Below are 20,491 nucleotides of genomic sequence, written 5' to 3'. Positions count from 1 at the left end.
TTGTAGATTCTAGAGGGTGTGAGTTTTTATTAGTATTGAACTGCATGGCTGATGGAGACAGACCTCAGTTTCACTGTTGGAATACTATGGGCTGACACTGCTTTCTAAATTCTGTGTTTTACAGGTATATGCACAAAAACAGAGAAATAACAAGAATTAAACGAGATGAAATCAAGAGACTCAAAGAGTACCTCACAGTTTTACAACAGAGATTAGAACGGTACTATGGATAACTGTGTAAATGCAAATAGTATTGTGGTCTACTTAGAATAACTCTATGCAATTATACACTTTGTGTATAGTTATTTAACTGAGATTTCCTTTTTGTATCTCTTTCCTTTTACCCTTTCCTTGGAAGCTGTGTACAAGTGTTGTAATTCTGATTCATGAGACATGCTAGGAAAGATTTGCTTTAATTAATTGCTGTCAATCAGAAAAAAAAAATTTTTTTCTTTTTTTTCTTTTTTTTTTTTGTATCTGTGAGTCATGGCATTAATTCATTTTGTGGTTAACAGATATTTAAGCTATGGTTCTGGTCCTAAACGATTCCCCTTGGTAGATGTCCTGCAGTATGCCCTGGAGTTCGCCTCCAGCAAGCCGGTGTGCACGTCCCCCGTGGATGACCTGGGTGCCAGTGCCCCCGCCAGTGGCACACTGCCACCACAGCTCCCTCCCAGGTAAGGGCTGCTCCCTGGGCAGAGGCCAGAGCAAACCAGCCTCTGGGAGACAGGGAGCACAGCACGTTCAGCTGCTTTGTGCACCAGACCAATAAAACCAGGCATTCTAGGGGGGGTAACATAAAGTTTCTGCTCTTTTCTTTCAGCACAGCAGGCTTAAATAAATAAAAAATGTTAATGACCTGCGTTTGTCTCACGCACTTACAAAAATGTCTTCACAGGGAGATTACCATTTTCAAGCACAGCCCAATTCCATCTACAATTCTAAATAGCCAGAAGATTCTGGTGAGGTCATTCATTCCCATGTGTATTGTTTAAGAATCTGAATTGGGCAGTGTGTATGTGCTGCATAGCATCAAGGTTTTTGGTGTGCAATTTATCTGTTACTTTTTGCCTGGGAGCTAAGCTCCTTTTTTGCCATGCAGTTTGCATATTTTACCAAATTTGTCAAGAACCTAAATAATCTGACTTCTTAAATGTAGAGTAGTTAAAGTACCAGAGACATCAATGTCCAAAAATGTTGTTTTCCTCCCTATTTAAGCTAGTAACTCAGTGTAGGGGATTGAGTTTATGCTCAGTCAGTTTGCAGATGATGCCCAGCAGTTAAGGACTGTGTGGGGTGCTGGTCGACAGTGACTGAACGTGAGCCAGCTCTGCCCAAGTAGGCAAGGAAGCCAGTGGCACCTGGCCTGGATCAGCAGTGGTGTGGCAGCAGAACCAGGGCAGTGACTGTGCCCCTGTGCTGGGCACTGGTGTGGTCACACCTCAGTCCTGTGCTCAGTTTTGGGCTTGTCACTGCAAGAAAAACATTGAGGTGCTGGAGCGTGTCCAGAGAAGGGCAGTGGAGCTGGGGAAGGGTCTGGAGCACAAGGCTGATGAGGAGCAGCTGAGAGAGATGGGGGAACTCAGCCTGGAGAAAGTAGGCTTGGGGAGAGCTTATCACTCTCTACAACTCCCTGACAGGAGGGTGTAGCCTGGTGGCAGCCAGCGTCTTCTCCCAGGTAACAAGTGACAGGACACAAGGAAACAGCCTCAAGTTGCACTAGAGGAGATTTAGATTGGATACTAAGAAATATTTTTTCACAGGAGGGCTTGTCAGATATTGGAACAGGCTTCCCAGGGCAGTGATGGAGTTATCCCTGGAGGTATTTAAAATATGTGTATATGTAGCACTGAGGGACATGGTTTAGTGGTGGACTTGGCAGTGGTGGGTTAACGGTTAGACTTCATCATCTTAGTATTTTTCTCCAACCTAAATAATTCTTTGGTAATAGAGTACAATTTTGGCTAAGTGGACATTTAACAGTTTGTAACATAGCTTTGTATGTTGTATTTGAAAGTAGGGTTCTGTCTTCTGGGTCAGTCAAGGTTCTTAAATTTGTCATTCAGAGAAGTGAAGTACATGAATCTAACAAGGCTTTAAAAAGGTGTCCAATGCCTTACTGGTATCATGCTTGCAGAAATTGTGATGATTGATAAGAGAAGACAAACTTTTAAAAGTTAGCATTGCTTCCATGAAATGTAATATCAAAAGTAATAAACTGGTCCAACTCCTGTACAGGAAGTTTGTTCTGTAGAAATGTAAGTATTGTAGCTTTTTTGTCCATCTATAGAAACACCACAGCATGTTATATGGAGTGACATTTTCAGCTCTTAATGTTCTCAGAACTTTCTAAACTCCTGAAAAATACAAGTTCCTCAGGCTGTATCATGATGCTGTACACAAAGTAAAAATTCAGAGGCATGCAAGAAAGATCTTCAGATTCCTCTTATGCAGTGTAATTATATAGAGGTGATGTTGTTGATGGGAAGAGAAAAATCTGTAACAAGTCTTCATTTTTATTACCCTGCTGCTCTTGCAGAATTCTCCTAAGGTGTCTGCTTTGCCATTCAAGTTAGAGTGGTTTGGAACAAATTTAGATCAGTTGGTAGTGCATTTCCAATGTGGCATAAATATCAGAGGTCCCTTCATTATTGCTGTTCAGCTAACATAAGTTGTAGGTAGGACATTAGAAAAAGTATGTCTGCCAGGCATATGACACATGAAGGAAGTTATTAACTGAGCATTTGTGCTTATTGGATTTTATGGTCCTTGGCGATAAGACAAACTACTTGTGATTTCTCTTTCTGCCATTTGGCTGTAAATGTTTCAAACCACAGTTATTTACATGTATGACATGATTTGAAATTGTTCAGTAGTGTTTCAAATAAAGCAAACTTTGTTGTTTTGCTAATATATAATGCACCACAAAGCTTTCAGAATTTAAATACTAATTCCATATTGCTATTATAGTTATGTGTTCTGTGTCGGAACCCAGGACATTCCTCTAGCTGCCCTGGATGGCTTGAGCCCCTGGCAGGAAGCTCAGAGACCTTGGCACAAAGGCAAAGACACCTGTGCCTTTGATTTTAATCCATGGAGAAAATTACCAACTTTATGTGAAGAGTTACAAGCCATGAAAGTTTAAGTAGAATAATAGTTAGTTTGCCACAGGGTGAAAAGGTGGAATTTTGGGGGTTTTTAGAATGGGGGTTCAGGAGGCAAGATGGAGGGATTTGGGCGTGCCCTGTCCTTCCTCCGTCTTCTTAGCCTCCATTTTCTGCTGTGATGGTGGCACTTCTGGATTGGTTTAGAGTAGAGACAGACTGTCTAACATAGGCGATAAGTACTGGAAAGTTACTGTAAATAAAGTACACGTAGTTCTTAGTATAAAATGTTGACACCACCCCAAGGACGGTCAGTGTGCCACGAACCAACCTGCTGGACGGACCTCAGCGGGCCAGGAAAGGAATGTATTAGATAAACAACCTTGAAAACCAGAGCTGAGGAATCCCAGCTCCTTCAATCACTGGGCTGGGAAAAAGAGACTTTCTAACATCTCAGCGTCATCTTGACCACAGAAATTCTGAGAGTTCTGGATTGCACTTTAGGAAATTACTACCTTTAAAATGCCTGTTTTCAGATTAAAAGCTTATTTTTATGGTGTAACTTCTAGTCTGTCTACGTGACGATTCAATTTTTATATTTCATGTTTTGAATGAATGCAGCACAATAGAGCAGCAGGGGCCTTCATCATCAGATGTCCCAAGCACATCTCCTGTACAAAGATCAGTAATACACAAACCATTCACACAATCACGGATTCCCCCTGACCTGCCGATGCATCCAGCACCAAGGCACATCACGGAGGAGGAGCTGTCTGTCCTGGAGGGCTGCTTGCATCGCTGGAGGACTGAAGTTGAGAATGACACAAGAGGTAATGCCACGCACTGGGGGATGCATTTGCTGTAGGAAAGGATTTGTGCAAATGGGGGAAATCTTTTGTCCCAGAAGGTTTAGCATTTGGCTTGTATCTACAAGTACCATGTGTGAAATGCACCCCTGTTAGGCTTTTCGTGAGATAAAGAGGTAATCATGTGCATGATACAGCCTTGTGGAAGAGAGGTTCTTTCTTCTTTGTCTTTCAGATCTACAAGAAAGTATATCTCGAATACATCGGACAATTGAATTGATGTACTCTGACAAAACAATGGTCCAAGTAAGTAGTTTTGGCATGAGATAATTGAAAATATATCATTTTTGGCACTTTTTAAAAATCCTTAGATGCTTGAAAACAGAGCAAGCGTACAATAATGTAGTGTTTCGAGAAATTTCATTGCAAAGTCATAAAGGGTTTTGTAACCCCTTTTGTTGTGCACAGTCAAATGAAAGACAGTGTTACAGCATTTTACTGGTGACATGCTTAAATTCAGGCAACTATGATGAAAAGCCCAGATATGTTCTACCTCTGATGCCCACTTGATACTTGAATGCAGATTTGCACAACAAAATTCTTTTGCCCTGATTTACCCATTATTACTCAGTAACCTTATGGCTTTAAGGTGGTGAAGCATTAGACACGGGAAAATACTGTTTACTTTGCTGCTTAGTGCCACTGCATATTGCAGCCTCCATTCTAATACATGGAAATTCAAGGCTCCTGATTTGGATTTGTAGTTAATTCCAGTGAGTGGTTTGGTTACTATTGGCTCTTTTTTATTTATTTTTTTTTAACTTTGTCTAGATTTTCTTTCACTCACAACTCTGATTATTAGTCTAAGCTACCTTCTAGCAAATTCTTATTCTGTGTAACCTGAACAGTGTTTTTAGAACGTTTTGCTGTGGAATTGTGGCTCCTCTGCTGTTTCTTACATTCACATACTCATGTTCTCTCACTCTGAGAGGTTTTAAGGTTAAGGATTACTTCCTCTGTTACTTTCTCTTAGTAAAAGGAACTGTTTTCATTCCAAGCAAGATCTGTTCAGCTTACAGTTTTTCTTGAGGTATGCTTTCATTTTGTACATAGCTCCTGAGAGTTACTGGCAGCTGAACTCTGATGTTAAGGATTTCAGGCAGATTTGCCTAGATGACTTTCTTTAGGCTTGCTACTAGCAGGCACTTTTTTTCCTTAATACTTGTGTTCTAAGAAGGCCACAGGCTACATGTCATCTAACAGTAAAATTAATTAATTTGGTAATTTGCATCTGACTATTCTACCTGTGTTGGCTTAGGTGTTACAGGAAGAAATATCTCTGGATTGCAAAGATACTAGTCAGCTGTCATTACAAAAGAAAAAAGAGATTACTTAGTAAAACACAAAGTAGGTGCTGAACCCATCTGAAATCACAGACTAGCAGGGAAGCTGCCCTTCTGCAGCTCACCTGGTTTGTCCCTGTGGCTGTTTTGGCACAATAGGAAGGAGGCAGGTGCACAGAGCTGTCTACTTTTCCCTGCTTCCTCTGTCTCTAGGTGATTTGATTGCTGGGTATTGCCCCATTCCCTGGAAACAGTTTCCCTCTGCAAAATACAACTGCAGGATTGCAGTCTTGAAGTCAAGTTCTATGCACATAAAACTAGACACATTTTTAAGACAAACATATCATATTTGCAGTATGCTTCCTAGTGTATTTATGAACTATTTGATAAGCTCTTTGTCTTCTCCTTTTGTCCTTTTGGATTCTAAGGAGACACAGTAGTCCATAAAACCTTTGTCAAATTGTCATATGAGATACATTCCTGAAATCTTTATTGTTTCATTCTCCGGAATGAATGTTTTATCAGCTGCTTATTTATTTCATTCCTTCTGTGAAGTTGCTGTTGGGAAAGAGACACAACTGTTTTTTCTGTGGGGAATTCATCTTGGTTATAGCAGCTTTGACATATCTGTTCTCTAGCTACATGTGATGAGGTTGGTGAAGCTCCATTCCTGGTTTACAAGTAGTAAGTGTAAACTGAGGAGTTTAATGCCATCTGTGTTTGTGTTGCCTTGTGCTATTAATTACTGTTGATATCATGGCTTATCACAAGAGACGCCTGTTGGCACTGAACTCACCTGTCCCCTGGTCACAGACCTCTGTGGGGAACCTTCCTGAAAGCTTAGTGTGCATGGAGGAAAGGGTGGGGATGCTCAAGCTGACCCAGTTTCCATGATTTTAAGTAAAACAATTTAAATTCAATGGGGATTTTCAGTTCCTGACTTTAGGGTAAGAAAATTTTGTTTTGACAAAGTCTAAAGAGACACCTATTTTATTAAATCAGGATCTTCATACATTTTTGTGCATATACAGAGGCTTGCAGTCATGTTAAGGAGGCTTTCACACTGGTTTAATAACAGATGTTAAAAAGCCTAGAGCATTCAGATTTAAGGACCTGCCAGGATTTCTTCTGTGTATACTTCTTGTGTTTGGGAGATTTAGAGTGTGGTTTGTCTCTGGAAAGACAGGCCGTTTGATTCCAGCTGCTGTGCAGTCACTCTGCTTTACAGTTCAAGGGGAGTTGCAAAATCTGCAGCACTTGCATATCGCCTGGAAGAGAATGATCAGGTTAAAAACGACTTCAAGGAGTTTCTCCAGTCACAGATATGTGTGTATTTATGATTGTTGCAGTACTCAGATGATGTGAAAAATAGAGTACACCTTGAGTTAAAGAGCCTGTTTATCTGCAGTCCAGATTGTGACTTTCTCCTTCAAACTCCCAATTATTTAGGTAGAAACTAAGTTTCCCATTGTTCTTACTCGTTGGTTTACAGATGTAGCCTGGAATTCATTTTCCAGTGATCCTAGAAACTGCTATTGTCCTTTGCCTCAGGATGAGGAGTGGACCTTTTCAGGTCTTCCATGCTTTATTTAGCTTTTCCTAACACAGTTAAAACACTGGAAAACAGTTGTATTTTACTGTGAGGTTTCTATTTTTGGGTAACTGAAGCAGCTACTAATTTAAATAAATTCTTTTACTGTCATACAGAAAACACTGAATTTACCTTGAATTTGCATGTGCCTTTCCAGACTTTTTGACAGGTTTGCCAGGTTGAAACTGAAGCAAATGAGAGACTGTCAAGGCTGACTTATTTGAGGGTTGTTTTGGTAGATACAATGAAGGTAGGAATATTAAGGAATTAAGAAAAGAGGAAGAATGGCAGTAAAGGCAGCAGAGTAGACATATATGTCATATACTAATATTTTAAGATCTCCTGTAACTAGTAGTGGTAAGTAACATAGTTCCAAGTCCTTATGCTTAGTGGGTTGCTAGTTTTACTTGTTTTTCCTCTGTGTTGTGTTTTGATTCTGATTAACTTTATTTCAGTTATCTTTATTTTATGTAGCAATTATTGGTGGCATACAATAGGAAATAAATGCTGTCAGGGAGGGTTTGACATTTGTTTTATTTCCTGTTTTGTTTTTTTAAGGTTCCTTATAGGTTGCATGCTGTCCTAGTTCATGAGGGTCAAGCAAATGCAGGACACTACTGGGCATATATTTATGACCACCACCAGAACAGATGGATGAAATATAATGATATTTCTGTGACAAAGTCAACTTGGGAAGAGCTGGAACGGGACTCCTTTGGTGGTTACAGGAATGCCAGTGCATACTGTTTAATGTATATCAATGACAAGGAGCAGTACTTGATACAAGGTAATGTTATCTACACAGATTCTGCATGATATAGAATAGCTGAATACATTGATTAAACAAACTTCTTTCAGATGGATTTCCATATTTTTGATTTTTTTAATAGTTATTGGAAGTTTTATTCCTGCTGTTAACTGTTAGTTGGTTTTTGTGGGTGGAACAATTGCTGTTCAGCTTACAGATCAGCAAAGAGAATGCCTGTGTTTCAGCATTATTCAGATTAAAAAAAAAACAAAAAAAAAAACCCAAAAAAACAACCCTGTTTGCTAATTTGTAAATATTTTAGAGAAGGGATTGCAGAATTTTGGAGGGTTTATCTGAAGATTAGGAGAGAAGTATGGAAATAGAGAAATGAGCCTTTTGATGTTAAAATCCTCATGTAGCTGCTTTTTTCCCCATAAGCTTCAGAGCCCTGATACACTCTACTGGAGCATGAAAACTTGAAAGCTTATACAGTAAATTGGAATATGAATAACTTAGACCTACCAACCACACATCAAACCTAAGTAATACATGGATTGGGAAATTTTTTTCAGGTCATATAGGAATATGCAGCTATAAGGCTTTGTATGGAAGTGATTAAAGAGAGGACAGCGATCCCTTAACACAAAGTTTTGGATAATGGTAGACAGAGAGCTGTCTGTGAAGGTGTCCAGATATTCAGTAGAAGGTCATGGAAAATATTCAGGTTCCTGTTTTTTCATAGGGCAGAAGGCTCAAGTGCTCATTTGTTCAGTTTTTAAATGTGATATTACCCTAGGCAGCCAGATTGGTGGTGCACTTGCATCCATAGGGTGTTTGGGCCCTGTAGGCTGCCTGTGCCATTCCAGTTCAATCTGAGGCTTGCTCACTGCGGGGCAGTTGCTGCTGGTGGATGCCCTGGGATGTGGGATACCCCTGCAGAGACCATTCTCAAAGCAAAAGGAAGATTACTCAATTTAGCTAGTATTCTTATCAGCTAGATTTCTGAATTCCGGTAGGTCCACTCTCCTGCTCTCCTTCCCTTTTTCTCGTGGGAAATTTAGTTGTGTCCAGCTCTCTGTGGCAGTAATACAGTCAAGCAATGGTGGGGATTTTGTGAGTATTCTCTGAATATTCACATAGAATACTCAACAGATAGTAAAACCAGTTAAAACTAATATAGTTTTAGGGGTTTAGTGTTACACTGTACATTCCTGGTAATTCACTTGAGGATGTCTGTTGAATATACTTTCTACTTTCTTTTGTCCTATTCTTTCTTTTTCTGAAACTTCTATTTCATGTTACTGCAGAGGAGTTTAACAAAGAAACGGGACAGATGCTTGTTGGAATGGACACGCTGCCTTCTGATCTAAGGGATTATGTCAAGGAAGACAATAAACGTTTTGAAAAAGAACTTGAAGAATGGGATGCAGAACTTGCTCAGAAAGCACAGCAGGAGAAATTGTTATCTCAGATACCCAGGGCACCAGCACCCTCACCTGCTCCAGGTTAGCTGCTTCTACCTGTTTGGAAAGGGAGTAGGACCAAAAATCACGGGGGCTTATATATATATATTTTAGAACATTAAGAAGGAAGAAAAGGTGAATTTGTGTAATCTTGAATTACAGCTATTTACTTGGCCAAGGTAACTATGCTTCAAGTTTAGCCTGTTGGGCTGTGTTTTTGCATTTCATTTTTTATTTAAGATAAATAATTATTCATTGGTGGTTCTGCCTTTTTCCTCCCAGTTGTCCTGAGCTGCTTTTTTTTTTTCTCCCCATAGAAACTGAGTCTTTTTAAGATAGGTCTCACCAGTCTGTTTTGAGGACTTGTTAGCCTGTAAATGATGTATTTCTTCTATTCAAGATGATTTAGTATGAGACCTACATTCACATTTTAAATTAGAATAGCATTTAGATCTGAAGAGCAGAATATTATATTCGGTGCAGTGCACTGAACAGATTTAACAATAATGAGAGTAGGGCCTGCTTAAGAAATTACTGTGTGGCAATTAGGGTGTTAAAATTGTGGAAAAGATTCTGACCAGCAACTGTGAGGCCAATGCTTGTTGGAACCCAGCTAATAAGGAACACTGGACCAATCTAATTATAAACCAGAGTTTATAATTAGAGTTTTGCCAGGTTTTTGGTAACATTCACCTTTTGCTCCATTGCAGTAGGCTGTGTATATTATGTGAAAGATGACATGATGAATTTTCTGTCCAGATGTTCTTATTGCTGTATTTGAGTCCTACAGATTAAGCATACATTTCTCATAGCTATGTGTGACTGCAAAATGAGTGTAAGAAGTGCAGTGACTTAATGGGATTGTTTGTTTTGCAAACTCTACGCAGAGTTGCTTCATCTTTCGTTATGTTTTGAGTTCACAAACACTTTGAGATTCATGCTATTTCTTTTGTTAGTAATGGAAAGTACAAAATGAATTAGTATGCCAAAATTTGGTTTTATCACATAAGGAATATAAGACTCTATTTATACTAATCAATTTCTTGCTCTCAAGTGGAGGAGACTGAGATCTCCCTTAAGGCAGAAAAATAGAATGTGTTTATTATTTTACAAAGCAAAAATAGATCTTGCACTCAAGTGGCTGGAGGTCATTCCATGTGGTGAGTCTGTATCCCACAGAAACTCCAGCTGGAATCTCACCTTTTTTGTCAGTCATCCCTGATTATTGCTTGATGAACACCCCTCACTCAAGAGCCTTAATGGGTCTATAGACAGGACAGGTCTATTGTTCCTAATATAAAATCAGGCATCCATTTGTAGGGAAGTGTTTGAAATTACAGACTGGTGTAAAGTTGTATTTGTGAATTGTGTGACCTATCCTGCATTTTCTGTGTGCTTAATTATCTATTAGGCAGTGATACAAATAAAACTAATCAATTTAAAATTCATGCTTATGTTAACACACAAAATTGTTGTCTTATTTTTGTCACTAAGTTCAAGCAGGAGAACCAGAGTATTTAGAGCAGCCATCAAGAACTGATATTTCAAAGCACTTAAAAGAAGATTCTGTACAAGCAATCAATAAAGCTTTAGCTGAACAAGAAGATAGAGGTCCAGAAGCTATAATGGATACGGTGAGGACATTTTGAAGCTTGAAATACTTATTTTGCTTTTATTTTGCAAGTGAAAATGATACAAAAACTGATAAAAGGGTATGAGTCTGGAAACTTTGAACTGACAATTGCTTTTTCTTCAAGGACTGTCCAACACTAAAGTCCATCCAGAAACTGTGTACCACGGTAATGGGTGTAGTGCAAAAAAAAAAACAAAACTAAGATAGGTGTTCTCTATGGGATTAAAGTGCTTGTCAGGAGTACAGCATATTGTTCAAATTACAATCAGATGTTTGTGCCCACCATCTTTTAAAAATGTTAGATGATTCCATGTATTTTTGAGGGGTAAACATTGACAGTCCATGTAAAAGACTTGAAAAACATTGCTTTAGACATTCAGGTTTTTTTCTGGGAAATGTAAGAATATAATTGAGTTCCTTTGACAGACCTGTGGAAGTTAATGTAACTTTCAAAAATAAGGGGTTTTTCAACAGTGTTCTGTAGCTTTAATGGAGATTTACAACTTGACAAAAATAATTTTTTGTGATTCATCGGATGCCTATATTAATTTAAAATTTCTATGAAAATCAGTGTTGGGTGTTTGTTTTCATTTTGTACAAAGTATACTAAGAGGAATGGGACATTAACTGTTTTATGGGTTATTAATGAAACTAATATTTGACATTTTCTCCTTTCAGCAAATACTTCCTTCCTTCCCTATAAGTATGTAGATAAATGACAAATGTGTTTGCCACAAAACTATGTGCCATTAAAATGATATATGCATCTCTCTTGGAACTATATCCATAAATGTACAGTATGGCTTCCTTAGGCATCCCTAGTAACCACTGTGGATATGAACAGTTTAGATCTGTGCAAAGTGCTTCCTAATATCAGGTGTGAATCCTCATTAAACAGAAGCAGTCTGGCCCAAGCTACCTTACAGTCTTTGAAAATTATGTGGTAGCTTGTTGGCACCCTGTTGACCTGCTGTGTTTTCCACCCCTCCTGTGGTGTCAGAAAGGCAGGAAAGCACACTTCCTCTGCTAAACTGAAATTGAAGCTAACAGGGAAACACATTAACTCAGCCACTAAAATCTTAGGCTGCTGCATATTGGCCTTTTTTGAGTTCTCAGAACAGCTTAGTGGGAGGCTGTTTAATACGTGTTGCTCCAGCTGAAGAGGTGGCTGTGAAGATACCAAAATACATGATTAAATGTTTTTCATAATGCTGTCCTCCTTCCAGGTTTGTGGACACCATCCCAGTAGGACGTGAAAGAATCTTAGACTTTTTTCAATGGATCAAGTGTTGTAGTTCAGGATAATGGCACGTGGCACAGTGGTCAGCCTTGGGACTTCACAAGACTGTGGAGAACACCACAATCTGTTTAATGAGACAAAAGAAAGAAAACAAAACAGTGCAAACATTATTTAGAAACAAATGTACTTCAGCTGTTAAAATGTAAAGTAAATTTCTAGTTAATCTGAAGGTACTCTTGTTAACAGAGTTCAATGTTTTGTTAACAGATTTCCATGTCTTTTCAGTGTTAACAAACTGTTAACATTGAAAAGCTGTTCTCTGTATCCCCAAATTTCACTTAGGCAGAATTGTGCTTCCTTCTCAGTGTATCAGCATGCTTTTTAATTACTCTGCTTCCATTTGCATTCAGACATGCAGGCATAAATTCCATTACTTCCCTTTTTGTTTGTCCATTTATAAAAGAAGGAAAGCCAACATCAGCACATGTAACAGGATTGCAGGTTATTCACCACATATTAATTCTATCCATTTTATGCCTTTTGTTTTCTGCCTTCTGATTGCACAGCCCTCCTTTGTATTTGTACAGTGTTGAGTGTAAATAGATACTGTATTTTTGGAATCTTTGTTAAAAGGTGAGGCTATTGTTACAGTTGCAGAACAAGTGGCATAGCACTTGGCCAGTGCTTGGATTAGAGTCAAGGTTTAAGTTCTGCAAATGTTGCAAACTGGCTCTTATTCAGGGATAGACCATAGGAGCCAATATTTGTCTCTGTTCTTTAAAACTTTGTTTAGCATATTAAGAATTTTAGTAACTGGGATAGTCTTCTGATATTCTGTTTAATTACTCTTCTAAAAAATTAACCAGTTTAATGTAATACTCCTTTAAATATTCTTCAAAACATCTTGATTGTTAGAGCCTTTTTTTTGGTATTTTTTTCTCTCCCAGAAAATTGGGAAATGTTAGCTGGGAAATGTTAGCTTTCAGTTTGTTTCTATCCTTTAGTGTGACTTCATTAGGTATTTCAGATGGGAAGTATCTGACCAGGCTTTCTTCAAGGCTGGATGGGTCCCTGAGCAACCTGATCTAGTGGGTGGCATCTTTAGGACTAGATGATCTTTGAGATCCCTTCCTAAACTATTCTGATATTTTATGATATACTTAGTAATTTTGGGGTGAAATGTACAAAAAATGGTGGTTCACAGACTCATCCTTTGCTAAGTGTCTTAGATTTGTAATGGATATTTAGAGTTGTAATACTGGTATATGAACTTGTAAAGACAGAATTAGTGAATAAAGAACAAATGAAATAATTTTAGTAATTATGGCTTAATTTTTAAATGTACTGCTTAAAAAATATAAATATCACTCATATTCTCTAACTAGATGCAATTTCTGAATTTTCTCAGAATTTCAGCAGTGGACATCATTGTACTAGATCAGCCTGTCAGTTTGCTTCTCTCCATAATTTTATTGTATTTTCTGATACTTATTATGAGTATTCTTTTTTTTTTTCCCCCAAACATGTACTGATAATGGTTTTCTTCTGCAGAGCTCTGATAATGCCCCAGCTCAAGCAGCTCCTACCCAGCGAGTGGTAGAGGTGGCGATCCCCGATGTAGGGACTTTTGTGATTGAGTCAGAGGAGGGGGGTTATGACGATGAGGTACCTCGGATTGCAGTTGTGTGCACCGCTCCTCCTCGGTGCTTCCTTGTGCTGCCTGATGAGAATTTTTGGCATGTTTGCACACTGTGACACCTAACAGACTTCTGCAAAACTAAGTGCTTAGCGATTTGTGATCTTTAACAATGTCATAGTTTGTTGTGAAATATGGAAGGCGAGCACTACAAACTCATAATTGGGCACGGTTTGCATGCTGCCGTTTACACTGGACGTGTATCTGTCTCTTCAGCTGTGGAGGTTGACTGTTTGTGTTAGGCCAGGTAGCCTTTAAAATGCTGGTGATAGACTGCACACTGCTGCGTTATTTAAAAGGTGACAGGACACTGAGAAATGTTCTTAATGTTCATGCTTTCTTGTCAGTCCACTAAAGTCTGATCTCTTATTAGCCAAGGTTAAGCTTTTCAGGCATTGGGGATTAAATTAGCCAAGAAAATAACCTGAAACTGATAAGCTGGTATAACTGAATCTTGCAAATCTTAAAAATAATTCAGACTCATGGTGGTACATGTACCTGCTACTACTTGAGGAGTAATTGAGGGGCCTGTTGTTTTTCTGAGGGACATTTTTCGCTGCCCAGTTTCAGCAGTAGAAAGCAACAGTGCCGGTCATCAAACTGCCCTGCCTTGTCCCTACTTACCTCACATTTGTTTTGGCAATAGAGTTGGTGCAGCCCATATTCTCAGGGCTCTGAACGTGGATTCTTGGGCAGCTTTAGCTTCCCGAGGCAAGTGCATATTTCAGGTCATTCTGCCCTGGAAGTGTGAGCAGTTACAACTGGGAGGATGGGGTGGGGAATAAAATGGTTTAATTGACATCATCAGAATGAGTTTAGCTTCTCACAGATATGTAATCTCCGACTTGAAAGAAATGAGGATTTAACCTCGTATATTGACCTGTTCGTTTGTTTTTACTTTTGTCTTTCCAGAGGATAACTTTCTTGCCTATTTCTCTATTCATTTCATGAGAGTATTCACTTTTCTAAAACGTTTTTATGTGTGGGAGACTCACAGGGAATTTAAGATCCTTCATCATTTGTTGCTGCACCAGCAATACTTTGGGCAGGGAGGGAGTGTTTTCCTTTGCTTACAGATGAAAAAGGAGAAAGGCTTTTCTGAGTAGCTTGGATGTATCAAATTGTATGTAATTGATGTGAATTACAGTGAGAGATGTCTTGTGTTTGGCTTGGTGTTTGTTAATTGTTTTGGGTTTGATGTTTAAGAAATTGTCTGCAGATGTTTCAGGGATTGATTGTATTTGCAGCAGTGAGTCTCTTATTTTGACCTTGAAATACAGGCGGCTTTAGTGGAGTATATCTTAAGTGTGATTAGATGATTTTTCTATTTGAAACTTTTTTTTTTAATCCTTTGATGGCCATGGGTAGCACTCATTTAGTGTGCAGTTTCTGCTTGGTACTAATGCTGAACTGTGCATGTTCCTTTCCTGGGAAGTTTTGTCCAGATTTTTTCCTTTTTTTTTTTTTTTTTTTGTTGTAAGATTTCTTTAATGTTGTTACAGTAAAACTGTATATACACGTGCCATGATTTGATTTGCAGAATATGCTCACCAGATCTGTATTGAAATGTACCATATCAATGTATGCATGCATTAAGTTGCTTTTTCATCTTGCATGAGATTAAAGACATATTGAATTTAGTCATTAAAATATTAATCATTCAAAACTTTTACCTTAAATCCCTTGTGGCAGGTCATGCTGACCCCGAACATGCAAGGTATTATCATGGCTATAGGTAAAGCCAGGAATGTTTATGACAGGTGTGGGCCAGAAGCAGGGTTCTTTAAGGTACAACTAACATTTTCAACTTTTTCTCCTCTGACTTTTCCTGTAAGATATGCTACTCCCTCTATCCCTTTCTGTTTATAAAGTCTTTTCCAGCTTTTATACATACTTGTCTATATCAGTCCCCCATTTAGATATTTATCCCTTGAAAAACACAGATACTTGCCCTGTTGATATCAGCAGCTCATATACCTTTCTGCATTTTAGCTTTTTAATAATAGTAATAACATAATAGTAACATGAAACCTAGATGTGTGATTACACAATAATGGTATATGGGTTTTTTTTCTCCTGTTAGTAATAAAACCCATGCCTTTGCGAGACTGTGGAACATCAGGATTTTTTTACCTGGGACTTTTGGTCATTTGTTGTTTATTTCAAAGAGATGTTCTTGGTTTGTACTCCTTAAAAGATTTTTAATAAATTTAAATTGCTTGCTTTTGTGTTACTGCATGGGTGTCAATACTACTTATTTAAGCAGTATTTTATTACTGGGAGTTAGACGTTAGGCTTTTTATGGTGATTAGTCTTCACTATGACACCAGATTTAAGAATCTGTTCATTTTCTTAAATACATAAACTTCTGAGCACCTTTAGCTCATGGCCTTTTGAATTTTCAGGGTATTAGAAAGGGAGTTGCTTTGACATGATGTAAAGTGTAAAATCCTCTCAAATGTGATTTGGAGAGGAGAAAGAAGTTTCTTGCTTGTCATTGAGTAGCGGTCTGATTTCTTCTTAATTGTTATGGTGTACTTCTAGAAGAAATTCTAAAAGCCACAAAACCCCCATACAGGCAACAAACAACCCTAAAATCACCAACAAAAAGCTCAGCAGCCCCTTGGTAAGGAAGTTGAAACCTCATGGGTTGGTTGGTTGGTTGGTCTGTGTGGGTGTGTGACATGGATACTTAGAGAAGGGTTATAACCATAATGTGTGTGCAGGGCTGTCTCTGTTAACTGTGCCTGTCTCAGGGAAGGGAGAGACACCTGCCACAGCCTCTGCTCAGTGAAACTGGGCTTGTTTGGGATTCAGTGTTGGTTGCTTTTTTTTCCTTTTTCAAATTTGTTAATGAAAATATGTAAAGTGTTTTTCAAGTTGAAAAAAAATCCTCATTTGATCAAATCACTCCTTGATTGGAACCAGAAAGTTCAATTATATCTAATTATATTTTTTAATACGAAGGGTGTTTTAATAATTTTAAAACAGAAAATTACTTCAAAATAAAATTCTATTTAATGCTTTAGAGTTATCAAAACAATGCTCTGTTGAAATGATTTTCAGTCTTTAATTTTGAGTCCTTAAATGTTTAGGCTTCACAGGGGCAGAATGTCTTTGAGAAAATGTTTTGACATAAAGTAGAAAACTTTCCTTACTCTTTTTCTGCTGAATCACGTTTGCAATAGCTTAGAAGAGGTGAAACATGGTTCATTTTGAAGGAATACATTAGTATGAGTGGATGCAGATAAAGTGGGGTTGTTTTGGGAACAAAATTTTTGTTTTGGGATGCATCAGATGAAATCTCACTTTTTCCCGTGACTTATATACATATATAAGTACATATAAAAGCTTCTGTGATGTCTTTTAATACTGTTTCTGTGTTCCTTTATGTACTTGTTTTTGATGAAATTAGTGTTTTCAAAAAACTGGGGGGGGGTTCTATAACTTTGTTTTAATGTCACTCAGGTGAAACTCCTTTGGTGTGGGACATTGTTACAGCCAAGGTTCCACTCCCCCTCTAGACCTCAGGTTTAAGACATGACTAACATTTAGATATTTCTTGGTCAGTAATCTCTTCTAATCATTATTCTTTAACCTTTATAGACAGCTCCTTGCAGAATGTTTCCTTTAAGATCTTTGTTATCCTTAGTGAGAAAATGAAAGCATATAATACTTTTTTCTACTGTCCCTTTTTTGTGTAGAGAAATAGTGTTTTTTTCATTTCGTTAAAGATTTCTGAATCTGTAGAATACCACATTATTTTAAAATTATTATAAAAATATAGGGTTTGTGTTGCATTTTTCCTACTTCTAAGTAATTATATGAAAAATTAAATGTCTAAAGCAGTTTATTTTTGCTTCCTCAATAAACAAGGTTTAATTGTTAGCCGTGTTGACTTTCTAATGGCAGAACTTCTGATATAAGATAATCGAAACTCTGTGGCTTTTGGCATTTATAATGTTGTCCTAAACATCCTTTTCAATGGTACTGCAAATCATAGGTATTTAAAGGTATTGATGCAGAACATTCTCCTAAGTTTTCAAGATCTCCACATACTCTGTGTTTAAACCTGTATGATTATTGCCCTACATGTTTAGTCCTGAAACAAAATGTGTTATTAGCAGAGGATGGGAGCCCAAATTTCTGATAGCTAAATGTCAGGTATTACAGCATAAAGACACTTGAAGTACTGAGCAGGGTTTTTTTTTTTCATGGCTGCTTTGGTGCTTTATTTTGTGCATACATTGTATTGAAACTTTGCTAACGTGTTAGGAAACCATCTGATAACCTCCCTGTTTTCAGAGAGAATTTATGGAATGTGTGTTAACATTTGTCACCATTTTTCTAATTCTTTTTCTTGTTGTTCCTGTTCATGCTGTGTAGTGTTGGTGAATAAAATCTAATGAACATACCAAATTATGTTTATTAAAACCTAATGTGCTGGCAAAGCTGGAAAAGCAAATGATTTGGATGGCCTCTAAAATTTCTCTAAAATACTCAGGGAGGGCTGCATCCTCCCATATAGGGCAATACTGTTCATATGGAATTACTATTTTCTTCAGAAATTCTATCATTTATTTTTCATTGAAGGACATATTTCATTCCCATTTAGTATTTTCCAAATCATACATGTTCACTAAACTTTGCATTTAACCATGTATTAGAGGTACTTTTTTACCTTATGAGACTTCAGAAAATTTCTTAAGGTCAAGTGTCTGAAATCTTATACTTGTCTTGGACTTAAAGCAGCCTCTCTAAGGATTGGATAAATCTCCTCTCAGGGAGACATAGCACAGGATTGGAACTACTCTTGAAGGGAAGGTTTACTTGGGATTTTGTCAGGCTTAACTGGTGAGAGAAAGTATCAACTTGTTAATTTATGTGTGGTTTTGTTTTCTTTCTTTCTAAAAACATAGTTTAGACTTCTTAGAAGGGCGGTCTGTGGAACTATTAAAAAATTTTATAGGCAAAATGCTGTGGCACATAAAGTATTTTGTATCTGTAGTGTTTGAGTTGAAAGCCAGGAGTAGTAATGTCTATTTTTTTAATTATATAGGCAATTAAATTGGAATACACACGTCTGCTAAAATTAGCCCAGGAAGATCCACCACCTGAATGTGATTATCGTTTGCGTCATGCAATTGTTTACTTCATCCAAAACCAGGCACCAAAGAAGATAATTGAGAGGACATTACTGGAGCAGTTTGGAGATCACAATCTCAGTTTTGATGAAAGGTAATAAGATCTGCACATCTCATTTCCTGTATTCATGAATGTTCTCTGAGGTGTGGAAACACCCCTTCATGTTTGGCTTTATCTCCTAGTTAATAGCTTGCACGCTAACTTTATAAAACAAATCATCTTTGTAAAAATCCCTGTTAAAAGACTAATTCAGAAGTTGAGTTTCTACTCATGGAAAATAAGTAGAAATGCTCAGTGTTGTTCATAATTTTGCACATAGTTTTCTGTACCTTCTTTCACTTTGTTTTCTCACTGCCCTGAAAGCCAGTAGTAGAGAGCAAAGCCTTTCCAACTGGGTGAGTGACTGACTCGAGAGCAAGACAATGTCTCTCTTCCCCTCAAAATTTCATCTACTTACTTACATAAATAGGTAAATTAAAAGTTAGGAAACAGCCCGATTTCTGTGTAGGGAATAATCTTCTAAACTTCTGCAAAGTAATTTTCAGGGAGTTTCAAACTATCTGAAATTTAAAATTAAAGGAAAGATTGAGCAATGTGGCAATTTAGTGAAATAAAAGAAATAATCCTTTAAATAGCACAGGCCTCCATCACGCATACTTCAAAAGTGTGCTCTCTCCTGCTGATTATACCATGCATAATAAAATGTACATTTTCCAAGGCATTTTCATACTGGTTTGCATAAGGCTGTAGCTCATACTGTTTGAAGCTCCTGTCTTTGTAAGGATAATACCCTCTGTGAATTTCCAGTAATATTTCTTTTTTTTTTTTAAGGTGCCGTAACATAATGAAGGTTGCTCAAGCCAAACTTGAAATGATAAAACCAGATGAAGTAAACATGGAGGAATATGAGGTCAGTATTTCTTATGCTTTTTAAATTAAGTTGTAATGTGAAATTGTTATCACTAAAGCTGAATTTTGTCTTCACAAATTTCTTCTTGTCTCAGACTGAAATGTTAAAACTGACTATTTATTTAAAGCCCTTATTTGTCTAAAGGCTGCTCTTGAGCTCAAGCTGGTTTTTTTACATCTGTAATTCCAGTGTTTGAGCCGTTAATAAGTGTCAGGTTGGAATCTGTCCTTACTTTGTTAACGAGTCTTGACGTCACTAACAATATTTTGTAATTTATCACCACATGAGCCACATGGCTTTTTCTAGGCAGCTGGCAAGGAAGGAGGAGAGTGGTCTGTGCCCAGCCTTGCTCATCTTCAGAGCTGCATAGCAGGCACAGTCTTTGTGCTTCTCATCCAGCTACCTCTGCAGCTATTCCCATTTTCTTATGAACTGCAGATTATTTTCTTTGCTGAGACCATGCATAACCAGCTTATGCATTTAATTTTTCCTCCTGTGTTGTTTAGAAAAACTTGGAGGGAAAGTGAGAGTGAATATTGGACATGAAATAATCGTGACTAATAGTTGCTAAAATAATTCATCTCACATTTAAAGCTAAGCCTTTAGCTGATTTTCCAGCATCAGTTTCAAGTCTGAGTAATACTGTTCATTAAGACCTATTAACAGTGGGTATTTATGTCCTGGGCAGATTCCAGTGCACCACCTATACCTCCTTGTTGTGTTGATAGATCCCAACAACTTGATCAGGAGGGCAATGGGAGTAATCTCTCCTTCACAAATCCAATGAAAAATATTTTAATTTCCACTTCACC

The 20,491-nt window shown here is 37.7% G+C and overlaps 1 protein-coding gene across 4 annotated transcripts in view; it reads left to right on the top strand.

Moving 5' to 3' along the window:
* Positions 1-20,491, top strand: part of USP25 (ubiquitin specific peptidase 25) — an 87,757-nt gene that overhangs the window by 59,561 nt on the left and 7,705 nt on the right. For 2 of the 4 annotated variants that reach the window (XM_041480216.1, XM_041480215.1), the window contains exons 12-22: positions 125-220; positions 516-677; positions 3,726-3,934; positions 4,146-4,216; positions 7,403-7,631; positions 8,900-9,097; positions 10,550-10,689; positions 13,480-13,593; positions 15,317-15,412; positions 18,684-18,862; positions 19,601-19,679. In XM_041480216.1, the coding sequence (XP_041336150.1) occupies positions 125-220; positions 516-677; positions 3,726-3,934; positions 4,146-4,216; positions 7,403-7,631; positions 8,900-9,097; positions 10,550-10,689; positions 13,480-13,593; positions 15,317-15,412; positions 18,684-18,862; positions 19,601-19,679 (1,573 nt within the window). The remainder of the gene's footprint in view (positions 1-124; positions 221-515; positions 678-3,725; positions 3,935-4,145; positions 4,217-7,402; positions 7,632-8,899; positions 9,098-10,549; positions 10,690-13,479; positions 13,594-15,316; positions 15,413-18,683; positions 18,863-19,600; positions 19,680-20,491) is intronic. The other 2 variants (XM_041480218.1, XM_041480217.1) reach the window with 1 other exon arrangement.

The sequence above is a fragment of the Pyrgilauda ruficollis genome, unplaced genomic scaffold (genome assembly GCF_017590135.1).
Source record: "Pyrgilauda ruficollis isolate IOZ18807 unplaced genomic scaffold, ASM1759013v1 scaffold50, whole genome shotgun sequence".
Classification (NCBI taxonomy): domain Eukaryota; kingdom Metazoa; phylum Chordata; class Aves; order Passeriformes; family Passeridae; genus Pyrgilauda; species Pyrgilauda ruficollis.
Note: the sequence above shows the minus strand (reverse complement) of the source record. Positions and strands in the feature narration are given on the sequence as shown.